The sequence below is a fragment of the Hibiscus syriacus genome, unplaced genomic scaffold (genome assembly GCF_006381635.1).
Source record: "Hibiscus syriacus cultivar Baekdansim isolate YM2019G1 unplaced genomic scaffold, ASM638163v2 tig00111099_pilon, whole genome shotgun sequence".
NCBI classification, from domain to species: Eukaryota; Viridiplantae; Streptophyta; class Magnoliopsida; order Malvales; family Malvaceae; genus Hibiscus; species Hibiscus syriacus.
The window spans coordinates 369236-385761 of NW_024062984.1; the positions used below are offsets into that span (position 1 = coordinate 369236).

The 16526-nt window shown below is 36.6% G+C and overlaps 1 protein-coding gene across 1 annotated transcript; it reads left to right on the plus strand.

Annotated features, from left to right (window-relative positions):
• Positions 1-5334: 5334 nt before the first annotated feature.
• Positions 5335-6045, plus strand: LOC120153324. Its single transcript, XM_039165307.1, has 2 exons — positions 5335-5534; positions 5694-6045. The coding sequence occupies exons 1-2, from the start codon at positions 5335-5337 to the stop codon at positions 6043-6045; spliced, it is 552 nt and encodes a 183-aa protein (XP_039021238.1).
• Positions 6046-16526: the final 10481 nt, after the last annotated feature.

Genomic DNA, 16526 nt, shown 5'->3' on the forward strand with positions numbered 1-16526 from the left:
TTAATAATTTTATTTGCATAAAAAATTATTTGATTGTTTTGATATTTTATAAAATATTATTTAGTATTTAAATTTAACAATATTAACCAAAGAAAATAATAAATATGTAATATATATGTTTATTGTTTTTAATTTAATAATAATATATACCGTAACGTAAAAAATAAATCATTAGACGCCTATAATTACTAAATTAATATCTTAAAACTCACTCAAAAGATAACATTAAATGAATGTTTTCCACAGTAAAAAAAGTATGGACACTTTTATAAAAAGGATAGATACTTTACAATATAAGCACTACCTATTACATTATATAAACGCTACTTATTACATTATATAAGCGCTACCTATTACATCATATTTTTACCTATTATATGAAAGTGTCTATACTTTTTATAAAAGGATCGTTTTTTTTTAAAGTTATGTAATTTATGTTTCAATTTTTTTAATAGTGTTTCATGTTTTCCACCTACAATATTAATTTAATAATTTCATTTGCACAAAAAATTATTTGATTGTTTTGATATTTTATAAAATATTATTTAGTATTTAAATTTAACAATATTTGATTATTTTCAGAGGATATTTAGCTTATATTTTCATCGGATATGTTATTTATATTTAATCGATACAAATACAAAAGTGTCGATACTTTTATGTCAGGTGTCGATACTTTCGAAAGGATAATTACCTATTTCTTTGAAAGTGTCGATAATTTATTACACGTACTTACGAAAGTATCGATATTTTCAATATATTCGGTATCATTTTACCGGTTTTATCATTTTGATACCGGTTTTATCATATTTTTACCGTTATATCGTTGTGGATCGATATATTTTTTTAAAGTATCGACACATTATAGGCGCTAAAACTGCTTCTCTTTTAAATTCACAAAGTGTCGATCCTTATATAAAGTATCGACACTTTCAATATATCCGATAACGTTTTACCGGTTTTATCATTTTCTTACAGGTTTTATCATATTTTTACCTGGTATATCGTTTTGAATCGATACATTTTTTAAAAGTATCGACACTTTATAGGACTTAAAACTGCTTCTCTTTTAAATTCACGAAGTGTCGATCCTTATATTAAAGTACCGACACTTTAAATGTATCTAGTAGCGCTTTACCGGTTTTATTATTTCAATACTGGTTTTGTTATAGTTTTACCTGTTATATCATTTTGGATCGACATATTTTTAATTTGGATCGACACGAACCGACAAGTTAAGTTTGCCGGTTGCACAATTTTTTAATATTTCTTCATGACTTAGACCTACTACATTATTATTAGACAACATTTTCGATAGCGCTAAACCGAATTTATTAAATATCTTATAATGAATCCGATAACGTTATATATTAACCGTATATTAACCTGCATTTTCTGAGACATTCCGGGTTGAGTTGGATAAGCGGCGGTAGGTACTCATTTTAACGTGTGTTTTCCTAAAATGCGCGGCTTTGTTGGGTCTTTCTTACGCATTTGCTGGCGTCCTCCAATTGGGAAGAATCTAGAACTCAAAGATCGTATGTTCGTAAATGAAAGATTTTTACTGTGGTATATTTTTTAATCGAAGGAAAATTCATAAAAGCTATTTTTTTATAGAGAAAATAATTTCAATGACCAAAAATCTCAGATAATATACGATTTTGACCAATTTTTTTTGGATTTGCGAAAATGACTAACAAAATCGCAATGCGATCTCTAATTCGCATTGCGATCTCCACTATCGCAAATTCGCGTTGCATTTCGCATTGCGATAGTTGGAAATTGCGTTGCGATTTTCCATTTCGCGTTGCGATAGTTGAAAATCGCGTTGCGATTTTCCATTTCGCGTTGCGATAGTTGAAAATCGCGTTGCGATTTTCCATTTCGCGTTGCGATAGTTGAAAATCGCGTTGCTATAGTTGAAAATCGCGTTGCGATTTTCCATTTCGCGTTGTGATAGTTGAAAATCGCGTTGCGATTTTTCATTTCGCGTTGCGATAGTTGAAAATCGCGTTGCGATTTTTTATTTCGCGTTGCGATAGTCTACAATGTCGTTGCGATTTTCCAAATTCGTTGCGATAGTCTACAGTTGTCGTTGCGATTTTCCAAATTCGTTGCGATAGTTAAAAAAAAAATTTGTTTCTTAAGAATTTTCTCTAAAAAGATAGTATCCGCGCGGACGTGTCGAAGACACGTATTACCACGACCACGACCACGACCACGACCCGACCCGAGACGGACGGACGGCGGCGGCGGCGCGCGAGAGTCCCCCTTGTTCTCTATCACTCAACAAGAAAGTGGGAAAGCCAAGCCTTAAATACCATTCCCAATAGTGTTTCCAATACTATGTGTGATTTGAGCATTACCAACACTTGTTCCCAATACTATGTGGGATTGAGCCTTAAATAGTGATATTATTTTTGAATGTTTTGCTTAAAATTGTAATAATCGCGATTGATTGTAGATTGACTTTTAATTATGACATATTTAATCGTATAATACTAATGCAATTGGTTGCTGATTTAGTTGTTTTAAGGTGCATGATTATTAATTGTTTCCTGAATAATCACATTGTATTGGAAACAAGTGTTGGTAATGCTCAATCCCACATAGTATTGGAAACACTATTGAGAATGGTATTTAAGGCTTGGCTTTCCCACTTCCTTGTTGAGTGATAGAGAACAAGGGGGACTCTCGCGCGCCGCCGCCGCCGTCTCGTCTCGTCTCGTCTCGTCTCGTCTCGTCTCGTCTCGTCTCGTGGTCGTGGTCGTGGTAATACGTGTCTTCGACACGTCCGCGCGGATACTATCTTTTTAGAGAAAATTCTTAACTATCACAACGAATTTTCGCAACGAATTTGAAAAATCGCAACGACAACTGTAGACTATCGCAACGCGGTTTTCAATTATCGCAACGCGAATTTACGTTAGTGGAGATCGCATTGCAATTTTGTGTTAATCAAAATCGTATATTATCTGGGATTTTTGTTCATTGAGGTTATTTTCTCTTTTTTATATATATATATACCACGAAAGAGAATATGGCATTCCACCAATAAGAAACGATACAATAAATAATTAACAAAAAAATTTCCTCTCTTTAATCAAAGTTTTGCTCTCCTTGATTTTCTAAAACCCTGAAGTTCTCACCCCGTTTGTATGGTGTATGACCGATCCTCCCCATCCTTCGTCAACTCTAGTAGAGGATCACCGGGATTCCCACCATGATCCTGAACGGCTTTCGGCCTCGATGGAGGTTGACGATCCTCTCCCACCGGTGAACATAGGTTCGGTGGTTTCTGTTATCCCTGGAGATTGAATCTTGTAGTGACCTCGGAATTTCATTCTGTGATTCCCTTTGGCACCCTCACGGATGATACATCTAGGACTTTGACCATGATCAAATCCTATGCGGCTATGGTATCCAAGAACCCTAGGGTGGCGAGTGTTGGAACCCCGGTTGTGAACCTTGACGAGATAGTTTTGAAGGAAGAGAACGTATAGAATTGAATCGTATTTGTTATAAAATTCTCGGATAGGGTTCACGAGTCGATCGATCATAATATGAGGAGGTCGATTATCATTCTCCTTCTCGGGAGGTCTATTGGGTACAAGGTAATGTGGAATAAGATTAAAGCTCTCTCGCAGCCACAAGGAAGTTTTCAAATGGTTGACTTGGACAATGATTACTACCTTGTACGCCTGGAAAATGAGGATGATGTGAACGTTATATCGAATGGCCTGTGAGTTATTTTTGGTAGTTATTTGACTGCTCGGCTCTGGAGCCGTTCGTTCAACACCTTGAAAGATTATCCGTCTCAAATCATATCTTGGATTTGCCTCTCGGGATTCCCATACATGTATTATTCTAAAGCTCTTTTTGGCGTCTTGGCTTCGAAAATTGGTAAAGTGGTTAAGGTTGATTATAACACGAAAATAGGGGAGCGTGGTAAGTATGCACGTTATCAATTGTGGTTGATCCAAGTAAGCCTACTGCTATGTATTGAGGTCAATAGATTTCTTTAGTGTATTGAATATGAAGGTTTGACTAATATTTATTTTAAATGTGGGATTTACGGGCATCATTAGGAAGGGTGTGGGCGTAGCTCCGGTGCAGGACCCTTTGATTCCATAATTTCTTTTGGCCCATGGATGGCGGATGTTGACCGTAAACGTCGCCCTCGGAAGATTGTCGATAAGTCAGAAAGTGGTCATAGAATATTTCCAAATCCAGGTTTGATGTTTTAACGTCGAGGGGTTTGGAAGGAGAGAAAGAGAAGTCGCTCCTGCTGCCCAAGTTCAATCTGTGTCAACTGTGAAGGGTAAGGAGAAATTTCAGGAGCAGTCTATCCCTTGAACGAGTAGCACTTCCGTGGTTGTACCATTGAAAGGAATCTGTATCATGCAAAAGAATAGTCTGCCATCATCGAGTTTGGTACCTTTAACAGATATCACCAATCAGGAGCCAGTTCAAGTTCTTTCCAATACCGGGAAACATTTGTCCCATCGAATATTTAGGTTGTGAAATCGAGGCCTGGCAATCATGTGGCCATTAGTATTACTGATAATCAGTGAGTTAAAAAATCAAGTATATTATTTCGGAGCAGCATTGGAAAGCAAAATTCAAACAAGGGGAAGATCTCGAATAGAAAGGGACTTCAGATAAAAAAGCAGTTTGGTTTTAAGACCCCGGAAAGGCCTCTTCTCGCTGACTGATACAAACGGATGTTCGAAACTTAGACAGTGAGGGTACCGGAAGCAGAAGTCGAGATGAATAGCAGGCTTAGGATGAAATGTTTCAATCTGATTTGGAGAACCCCGATGCAATCTTGGGTGAGGTTTATGCGGATTTTGGAGTTAACGTCATTCCCCAACATTCCCCGACCCATGTTTAATTGTTTTTTTTCTAAAACTTTCAAGGGGCGGGGAGCCCCTCTTTTCAACGTGTTTTTAAGCATTTTACGATGACTGTTCGCCCTCAAATTCTAGTGTTCTTGGGAACTCATATAAGTGGTGCACGTGCTGATTCGATGATTAAGAAGCTTGGGTTTCCTAACTCTTTTCGTATTGAAGCTCAGGGTTTCAGTGGTGGTATTTGGGTTCTGTGGAAGCCTTCCGTTAAGCTAGAGGTTATTCGTGTTTCAGATCAGTTTATCCATGCTTGAGTTACCCATACAGACTTTCAACGACTATTTCTTATGAAAGTTTTCTATGGACATCCTTATATTACAGTTCAAGAGTTTTTATGGAATTTGTTGGGTGATTTGAACCCTGGCATGGATCATCTGTGGCTCATTTGTGGAGACTTCAACTGCATTATAAAGACGGAGGAAAAATGGGAGGTACACTAGGACGTTTTGAGATTAGCAGGAGTTTCTATAATTTTATTTTTAACAATGCTCTCCTCGATATGGATTATCATGGTTCTCCTTTTACCTGGCCTCGTGGTAATCTTAGTCATCGCCTTGATCAATGTCTTGTGAATTCTGCTTGGAATAATATGGCATTTTCCTTCGAGGTGTTTCATCTGGATAGGTTGGGGTCTGACCATTGTCATATTTTTTTATGAAGTTTTGAACCTCGAGTTTTTTCGTCTTTATCCCCATTCCGTTTTCAACCCTTTTGGAAAGAGAATCGGGAGATTCAGGAACTAATTCTGGATTGTTGAAACCATGAGCTTGACATTATGTCAAGCCTCGTTGCCCTTCAACCGAAGCTCCTTTATTGGAACTCTTCGAATCTTGGAGAAATTGGAAAAAGGAATCGTCAGTTGTTTGCTCGGTTACGTAGAATTGCAAGAGTCCTTGATGTTCGCCACTCTCCGTTCCTTTCAACTTTGGAATCTCAGTTGAAGGAGGAATTGAAATATGTGATTCACATTGAAGAGTATATCTGGTTTCAAAAATCCCACTGTGATTATACCTTATATGGTGATCGTAATACCGCCTTTTTCCATGCTAGGGTTAAAAGTCATCGAAAGCACAACTCTATTCAGGCCTTGAAAGATGGTTATGGTAATTGGTGTTTTGATCAGCATTCTCAATAATCAGACGGTAGCCTATTTCAGGAATCTTTTTTCGAGTGAGAGCTCCGGGGTTTATACGTAAAATATCCGAGGTAATTTCTTCTAGTACACTAATTCGGAAATGTGTTCTCTCACTTGTATGGTATCTGATGAAGAGATTCAGAAAGTAGTTTTGGAGATGCATCCGACTAAGGCACGGAGGGTGGACGATTTCCATGTTTTATTCTTCCAGCATAATTGGGAAACGGTAGGTCCTGATGTCTTCATGTTAGTTCGAGAAAGTTTCATCCGGGGTTAATTTCCAAGTGAGCTAAATCGCACTCTGATTGTCCTAATCCCGAAGACTCATTCTCTTGAAAGTTTTACTTATTTTTCGGCCTATAAGTTTGTGCACGATTCCTTTTAAAATTATCACGAAGATAATTGTCAATCGATTAAATTCGTTTCTCCCGAAATGGATCTCTGAAAGCCAAACGAGTTTTGTTCCCGGGAGGAGTATTTTAGATAATACAATAATTGCACAAGAGGTTATTCACTCAATGAAGAGAAAGCAGGGTCGTGTAGGCTGGATGGTGATCAAGATAGATCTTGAAAAAGCCTATGATCGACTTGACTGGGATTTTATTGATGACACTCTTGGAGAAATTAATTTTCCAAAAGCTCTGCGGCATTTACTAATGTATTGGGTATCTACTGCTTCGTCGCAGGTTCTCTGGAATTGCTCCATGACTAATGTTTTCAAACCGTCTCGTGGTATTTGGCAAGGAGATTCACTCTCACCTTATTTGTTTGTCCTTTGCATGGATCGCCTTGCTCATAGAATTCAACGTGCTATTAGGGAAGGTCACTAGAAGCCGCTTAAGCTAACTCGTAATGGTCTTCCCCTTTCACATATGTTCTTTACCGATGATCTGGTGTTGTTTGCTGAAGCCACTTTAGATCAACTTGATGTTATCCAGAGGGAGCTGTGTGATTTTTGTGAAAGCTCTAGTCAAAAAGTGAGTATTAACAAAACTAACATTTGTTTTTCGCGTAATGTGGGTGTATGTTTGCAGGATAACATTAGTGCGGGGTTCCAATTTACGTGAGTGGACGATATGGGAAAATATCTGGGTGTTCCTTTGCTCTATAATAGAGTAACTCAGAACACTTGTCAATACCTTGTTCAAAAAACATTTGTTTTTCGCGTAATGTGGGTGTATGTTTGCAGGATAACATTAGTGCGGGGTTCCAATTTACGTGAGTGGACGATATGGGAAAATATCTGGGTGTTCCTTTGCTCTATAATAGAGTAACTCAGAACACTTGTCAATACATTGTTCAAAAAATGCGTGATCATTTAGAGGGTTAGCAGGCAAATTCGGTCCTATCTGCCCTTCCGTCGTGTATAATTAAATCGTGCTGTATGTAGAAACAGACCTGTAATGAAATTGAGGCTATCATCTGTGGTTTTATATAGGGGGACTTGGGTGAGGATTGAAGAGTGCATCTCTTTCGGTGGTTAGAAGTATGTAAACCAAATGATTTTGGGGGATTAGGCGTCAAGTGAATCCATATTCAGAATGAAGCGTTTCTTATAAAGATTGGCTTTTGTTGATTTCTCAGTGTCATCAACAATGGGCTCGGGTTCTTCAGAGCAAGTATAAAGTCCAAGATTTGGTCCCTTCTACCGTCGTCCGACGTGGTTGTTCTATGCTTTGTCAGGGATCCAGGCAGTTTGGGACGAGGTTCGTGAGGGCTTAGTCTGGCATGTTGGTAACTGTGAGGTGATTGACTTCTGGCAAGACTGTTGGATGTCTGATACGGGTCCCCTTGCTGCGATCTGTTCCTCAAATAACAGGTTAGTGTATTTAGGTGTCAAGCTTAAAGATATAGTGCTCTCATCGGGTGATTGGAACTGAGATTTATTGAATAGTTTACTTCCACAGCAGGCTCTTCTCTCTATTGCAGCAATACCACCCCACTACGAATGGAGTAGTTGATTACTCGGGGTGGAGGTGGGATGTACAACATCGGTTCACCACTAACAGCGCGTATGTGCGGTGCTTGGGTTGGGTTGATAACGAAGGTGGCAAGCTTTGGAAGGTTGTGAATAAGTTTCGAGGTCTCCACTAAGTCCGTATTCTCCTTTAGCTTCTTTGTCAGGGACGTCTGCTATTAAATGAGGAGCGGGTTCGTGGTCATATGTCCGATGATCCTAGTTGCTCTATTTGCGGAGCTAGCATGGAGTCTTCCTCACACATTTTGCGTGACTGCATTATTGCTCGGAATACCTGGAGGGCGGTAGTTAAACCTAAACTTATTGATACATTTTAAAGCGTGGACATCCATAGTTGGGTGGAGGAAAACATTACGCAACCTGCTCATTTTTCGATTGTATCTCCACTAACACCTCCTGCAACAATGAACACTCTTAGCTCACCTTCCATGGCGGCTCTGTCTATTAGCCATGTGCTTGAAACCCATAAATATCTCCTCTTCAAACAGACGCAACTATTAAATATCTTCAGACAACGAATCGCTGGCAACGACATTGACGCACACTGTATAAATTTTCACGGAAGTGCAGAGCGCTGAAACACTGTTCGGCAGTTCAGTTGATTGCATTTCGAAGAAAGAAGAAATGGACCTTTCGAGACAACAAGGCCCATGTCTGATGCAAACATGGACTCGCATCCATGGGCTGGATAATATTAAACCATTTGTTTTCGGGAATATCAGAAACTTTATAACTTATTATAAGCCTAATATTTTGTGCTTTAATGGATTAAACCCATTACCATATTTTATTGTTTCATGCCCGTGGGTCAGGACAGTTACATTTTTGGTCTACTTGATTTTGAATAAAATATTATGAGTTTTATATATCATTCTATTCGACTTAAATTTAAAAATATTTTATTATATTTAAAATTTGATCCGGTTTTTAAGATAATATATATATATATATATATATATATATATATATATATTCTTTTTTATGTTGAAATAGAGAGTTAATTTAAAAAATTTAAATTAATATATATTATTACAATTATAGAGATAATTATATTATTATTTCAAATTAGGTCGACGCACCTTGAACTTGACTCAACCTTATCATCTAAAAAAACATGATCAGACCCATTTAAAAAAAAAAATAACTATATAGAGGCGAATTAGAATTTGTCAAGTCCGAGTCCATGTCAATCTTTAATTTTGATATTTGAACATAGTTATTTTTAGGGTAAATTTTATATTTAGTACCTAAACTGTCAGTTTTTAATTGTGTAAAATGATATGAGCCTTCGGATCAACCCATTCAAGCATATGCTTGAAAATCTTTCTGAAATTGAACTGCGACCATAAACAACTCCAATTAAATTAGATAGTTAAAATTTGAAGTATGCTAGACAATGACTGATCAAATTCCAGATTCCATTCAGCTAATAACCAAAATTGAATTCAAATGAGAAAAATTACAGAAGATATATTGAAAGAGGCAGCAAATGAAAGCCACTTTGTTTGTTGAGGGAAGCCATTAATGTTTGAGATAAAGATTTTCAGACTGTCATTTTCCCACTCCCATGCACCCTTTAAAGCTTAAACCTACCCTTTCTTGTCTCTCTCAACACACCAACCAAATTTCTCCTCCCTTCCGAATAAATGAATTTTAATGGACAACTTAATTACTCATGAACATGATCATGTTCTGCCTTCTAGAATAATGTCATGGGTGTTTTCAACCGCCAACCTTTTAATTTCATCAATTATATTTATACTAGATTTCAGTGATAAAGGAATTGTTGTTATTCCTTGAGGTCCCGAGTTTAAACACTAAAATGTCAAGAGTATGACAGTTCAAGTCAAATGATTGAGATTTATATTTAAATATGTTGTCTTGACTCTTGTGTTTACCCAAGATTAATTGAAAAAAAAAACAAATATTATAGCGTAATTGTTATTTATTTTAATATTAAGTGGTAATTCACATTTTAATCATTGGATTTGTTTACTTTTCTCATTTTATCATGTTGTATTATGGTTATGGAAATAACTATAATAGGTGGTACAGTAGATACAACTTTTAAATATTTCTCATCAAAACCCCCTCCACCAAATCTCTCCATGAAATTAAAACAGTTATTTATATTTTTTAGATTAAATTTTGAAAAAGTGTTAACTTTTAAACCTTGGAATTCAGTTTCCTAAGCTTCTCAGTTTCTGCTTGCGGTGAAGGTAAATGTCTTGTGCAGTCGTACTCCATTTTTCTTTGGCTCTTCGTATCTTTTTCTCTATCACTTTCGACTGCAACCAAAGCTAAAGTCCCAGCCATCATAGTGTTTGGAGATTCCTCCGTGGATTCGGGAAACAACAACGTGATTTCCACGCTTTTGAAGAGCAATTTTCGGCCTTATGGCCGTGATTTTTACGGCGGTCAACCAACGGGACGCTTCTGCAATGGCCGAATACCTCCCGATTTCATCTCCGATGCTTTTGGACTGAAGCCAGCCATCCCAGCTTACTTGGATCCGGCTTACAATACATCCGATTTCGCCACCGGTGTTTGCTTTGCTTCCGCCGGAACTGGTTACGACAATGCAACCTCCAAAGTGCTCGTAAGTTTTAAACCATTACATACATACATGCATACATTTCAATAAGAGATTAACGAAGTTCCATTTATTGATTTGCAGAATGTCATCCCATTATGGAAGGAACTAGAGTACTATAAAGAGTACCAGCGACAACTGAGAGCATACGTCGGTGAAAGAAGGCGAATGTAATTCTGAGCGAGGCGCTGTATCTGATGAGCTTAGGGACGAATGATTTCCTAGAAAATACTACACTTTTCCCACCAGATCCCAGTTTCTCGGTCCGGCAATACCAGGATTTCCTGCTGGAACTGTGCGACAACTTCATAAGGGAACTCCACGGTCTCGGCGTTCGAAAACTGTCGATCACCGGCCTTCCTCCGATGGGTTGTTTGCCGTTGGAGAGGGCCACCAATATCTTGGGCCAAAACGACTGCGTATCCGAATACAACAATATCGCATTGGAGTTCAACGGGAAACTTGAAGGCTTGGTCGGGAAACTGAACAGAGAGCTTCCTGGAATGCGAATGGTGTCTGCACCAGCGTATGATATTTTCTATCAGATTATTACCAAACCTTCTCAGTTCGGTAAGTTTATGTTTGGTTGCGTTTTCTTTTATTTCTTGACTGCACCGTTCAAAGCCAAATAATGCCGGGTTAGCTGCAGCCCCAGGACCACTCTTGTTCATAATTTATGCATTAATTAATCACTTGAAACTAATCAACTAGTAGATAATCCTTTTTAGGGCAGCTCTTGTCTGCACCTCCACGTTAGGTGTTAGGACCATAATACTTAAGGTTTTATCTTTAATCTCATTCAAAATTTATAGATACTTCAACCAACGCTTCGTTTAGTCCGTTTCTACAGGGTTTGATTTATTGACCTTCAAAGAAAATTAATTATTTTTCTTGAATTTTGTAAAACGGAAAACCTTTAAAAAGTTAAATATTAATTAAATTTGAATATTATATTTAAGAGGGATTATATGGTCTCTTGATTATAGGATATTATTTTGTCGAGTCACTGATTATTAGATAATCTCTCGATTATAAGGCAATACTTTGTTAAATCACTCGATTATTAAAAGTTACAAAATAGTCACTAGATTATTTATATTTTAAATTCATCTTTTTCGTTAACAAATTGACGCTCGTCTGAGCTGGACGTTAAGATGCTGACTAAAATAGTGGGATATGATAGTCGTTTGAGATTTTGAGATCAAAATTTATCATCTCAGTCAACAGGTTAACATCCAACTTAGACTATCATCAATTGTTAACGGAAAAAGACGAGTTTGAACATATAAATAATCAAGTAACAATCTTGTCGTAACCGTCTTTCGTTGGGCCCCGGAATTGGTCTTCGACGTGGATTGATTGGGTTAGAGTCGCCACCGACCATTTTAAAATGAATTTAGGGGTCGGACACCATCTTACCTGATCTGCGTTGTACCAGAAACGTGTCGGGTTCGGGAGTCGATTACGGTCAGGAAGGGTTAGCACCCTTGAACCGCCCTTTCGGTATCAATTAATTTGTCGGTTGTCTTAGTGCGAAAATTAGAAATTTAAATTTAAATTTGAAATATTCGATTTGAATTACTTACCTCGGATGATTTGAAAGCGTACCCTTAAAAAGTCAAGACACTTGTTAGAAGGAAAAAAGTAATGAAAAAATAAATAAAATAAAATAAACTATTAAAAAACAAATGAAATAAATAAGATAAGATAAGATAAAGAAAATAAAATAAAATAAAATAAAATGAATTTAAATAGGATAAATATAATAAAGGAAAAAATAATAAAAATATAAAGAAAAAGAACAAGGGAAAAATAAAATATATAATAAAAAAGTAAAAAAAAATAAAAACTAGAAACTAGAAATTAGAAATAAAAATAAATACCTAAAGATAAAAAATTAAATAAATTAAATAAATAAGAGAGTATATATAATGATAATAATAATAAAGGGAAAAAATATATATATATATAGATATTATATATATATATATATATATATATATATATATATATATATATATATATATATATATATATACACACGTATAAACAAATAATAGAAAAAAAATAAAATAATAAAAATAAAGAAATAAAATAATAAAATGATTAAAATAAAATATAATATATATATATTATATCGTATAAATAAAAAATAAGAAATAAAATAAAATAAAATAAAATAATAATATAAAGATAAAAGGATTAAATTAAAAGGGAGACAAAATTAGGGGATGAATTTAAAAGGAAAATTGGCATGTAAATTCGATCTAGGGGCGAAACGAATACTATAAAAAATGTGGGACCTGAAAAGGGATTAACCCCTAAGATAAATGAATAAAGCATGAAGTTTCCAGACTCCAGGGACCTACATGTGATTTACCCAAATAAGTAAAATGAAATACTCCCCCCTTATATTCCTGTAACGTTGAACACAAAAATCCAGCCCCCTTCTTTATTTCAATTCCAGTATTTTCATCTCCTTTCCAACAACCTCCCAGCTTCCTCATCAGCTTGTGCGGTCTGCTTCTGAGCTTCTTTCGCCTTTAAAGCTCTGTATTTGCTCGGTCGAGCCCTTTTCGTCTTCTCAGAGTTCAAACAAACTGAAATAGAATATGCAAGCAACAAAACCCAGTCGAAATAAGGTAAAAATTATACCTTTTTTATATAGCTTCAAGATTGGTACAAAAGCTTCGATCTCTTTGGTCGTAGGATTTTTTCTTCTCGTAATCGTATGATCTTGTGTGTGTAATGGTGTTGATTTACATGGGTATTTATAAGGTTCTGTGAATCCTACTTTTAAGAGTTTTAAATCCTAGTGAAAATACTGATATTTGGGTTCGTTCCTATTTCATGCGTGTACGATGCCTTAAGAACCGGGTAGTTGACCGAGAGCTTCGGCTGTTTTGGGTTCGTGCATCGTGGGGAGTCTTTGCTGAAGGGGAAATATGGTTTACGGGTCCACTGCTGGACCCGGGTCGCAGCTCCAGCGGGTCTTGGTTGTGTAACTTGGGCTGCTGCATTGGGCTCGTACTTCAGGCTACTATTGGGCCCTCAAATTCAATCTAGATTTATAAAAGAAGTCTCCTTTAAAGTATCCAAATTCACCACTTTCAGAGCTTAAACAAACCCAATTTGAGATTAATCCAAGGGGGATTAGAAAACGTACAGAAAAGCAAAAGATAGATATAACCAGAGAAGAGGAAAACGTAAGTAGTGGGTAAATCAAGAATCCTAAATATGGAAATTTCCTTAAAGGATTTTTCTGTTCTTCCCCTTCTATCTTCAAAATATCGAATTTTTGTTGGGTTTTTAAGCTTCGGAGGGACTTTTTGTTGGTTTGAACTCTTGGTTTACTGTTGATCCGTTGTGGGTTCTCCTTGATCTTGTTTTGGTTATTTGGTTTACTGTGTTTATGCTTCTGAGATTTGCGTGGGCCTCCCTTCCCTGATGGCCGTGGTGGGATATTTATACCCACCCCACCGGGGGTCTGCTCCGATGATAACGGTAACGTGCTCGTGGTTAGTTGGCCGGGATTTCGGGATGGTCAGTCCCGATCTCCTCGGCCGGGAAATCTCGGTGGCCGGTGTGACTGACCCTTGACCTCCTTGGCTTACGCTGCGCCTGTTTGAACATACGTTGGACCCTAATCTGAGCTCTGGGCTGGATCAGGCCTCGAGTTGGACTGTTTGGACCCTAAAAAAAACATAAAAGAAAATAATAAAAGAAAATATAATAATAATAATGATATAATAAATTATATAATACATATATTTCAAAATATTTTTTAAAACTATATATTATATTTAAAAAAGTTTTCAAAACTATTATATAGTTTTCAAAATGTTTTAAAAATATTATATAAGTTTTTTAAAAAACGTTTTTAAAACTATATATTATATAATTATTCAAAAATGTTTTTAAAAACTATATATTATAAGTTTTTAAAATGATTTTAAAACTATATGTTATATATTTTCTAAAATGTTTTAAAAACTATATGTTATATAGTTTTCAAAAATATTTTAAAAACTATATATTACCCATATTTTCAAAATTTTTCTTTTAAAAACTATATATTATATATATTTCAAAAACCGTTTGCAAACCATATAATATATATAGTATATATGTATAAAATAATAATAAAAATATGGACGAAAATTAGTGTCTACAGCTGCCCCTCTTTATCCTTTTTCGTGGAACGAAAAAATAGGACAAAGACAAAAAGACACAAATTTTCGTTCGGTGGAGTTGAAGAATAAACTCCCTGTCGAATTGAGTTGTAGATGGTTCCTCCGTCGTGAAGTCGAGTCCATATTGAAATGATATGGAATTGAAGCTGCAATTCGGAATTTGAATCTGGATGTGGCTTCTCATTTCCAATGTAGTCAACTTCGGTTCTTCTCGGTTTAAAGATCTGGGTTGGAAAATTCGACTTGAATGTAGTCTCTTGACTCCACCCTGTGGTTGATAGGCCCTCGAGCTGAATAAGATCGAACTCCGAAGGTCTTCGTTGACAAATAGCTTTTCTCGTCTTAAGCTATACTGCCGGAAAAACGGTTTATTGTCACTAAGGCACAGTTAACCCAGGTGTTATTCTCGACTTGAAAACCTTGATTGCAGCCGGACAATAGTGTGATTGAGGTGTCATCGAGTTTATTGGAATCGAACTCGACAATTTTATTGACAGATAACCCTTCTTGCATTGAGCTATTTTGTAAGCCTGATTTGCCTCTAAGTTGAATATAATCGAACTCGAAGGTCTTTAGCAGATAGCCCTTCTCGACTTAAACTATGCTGCAAAATGATGTGCCTTGGAGCTGAGCGGAGTCGAACTCGAAGGTCTTTTGGTCACAGATAACCCTTCTAGCTTTGAGTTATGCTGTAAATGATGTGCCGTTGAGCTGAGCGTAGTCGAACTCAAAGGTCTTTGGTTGGCAGATAACCCTTCTCGACTTAAGTTGTATTGCAAATGATATGCCTTGGAGCTGAGCGTAGTCGAACTCGAAGGTCTTTTGTTGGCAGCTAACCCTTCTCGACTTAAGTTATGCTGCAAATGATGTGCCCTCGAAGCTGAGTGTAATCGAACTCGGGGGTCTTTGGCAGATAGCCCTTCTCGATTTAAGCTATGCTGCAAATGATGTGCCGTTGAGCTGAGCGTAGTCGAACTCAAAGGTCTTTGGTTGGCAGATAACCCTTCTCGACTTAAGTTATGCTGCAAATAGTTTGTTAAAAAATGGCTTCCCTTTATGGGTCAAATGGTCATGATTCTTCAGGTGGTTCCCCTAAGCTGGTCTGGGAAAACCTACTGATAAATTCTGACAGCCGGATATCTTCCGTCGTGGAATTGAAATCTGGCTTGAAAGTGTTAACTGGAAATATGTTGCTCATTGTTGAGTTGAGCTGAACTGAATTTGATCTGAATTGGTTCTCGAACCCATCTGAAATTGGTTCTGAGATCCGTATATATGTAAAGTCGGTTGAGGTGTAGCTTCTTGCTGCTGAGTTACATCATCGTTCTTTAAAGGTGCTTGCAAGTCGAGTATATCTTGAAATAGAATTGAAACCTGACTCAAAGGGCTGTAAAAAATGTATGCTAAAATGATGAATGTGATGCACCTAAGTATGTCTAAGATGCATGCAACATGAATAAATTATGTGTTATTTCTTGGATGGAGTCTCGTGCTTTGCCTGCCAATCTGGTCCATGGAATCGATCGTACCCCATTTGCTTCTCGAGCTTGGGCTTTACAGACATTTCATATCTGAGATTGTTCTGTTTGAAAACATTTTTCTCCTTTTTCTTGTTTCAGGAGAGAGAAATGTAAAGTATTGTTCGCAATTGAATCAAATTGTGAGTTCAAAAAATATCAAAGGAATCAAGAGCTCTTTTAATGCTTTCAGAGTTACA

Coding starts and splice junctions, on each gene's coding strand:
- LOC120153324 (XM_039165307.1), top strand. CDS start 5,335: ATGGGAGGTACACTAGGACGTTTTGAGATTAGCAGGAGTTTCTATAAT. Junction 5,535..5,693: donor GAGGTGTTTCATCTGGATAG/GTTGGGGTCTGA, acceptor CATTATGTCAAG/CCTCGTTGCCCTTCAACCGA.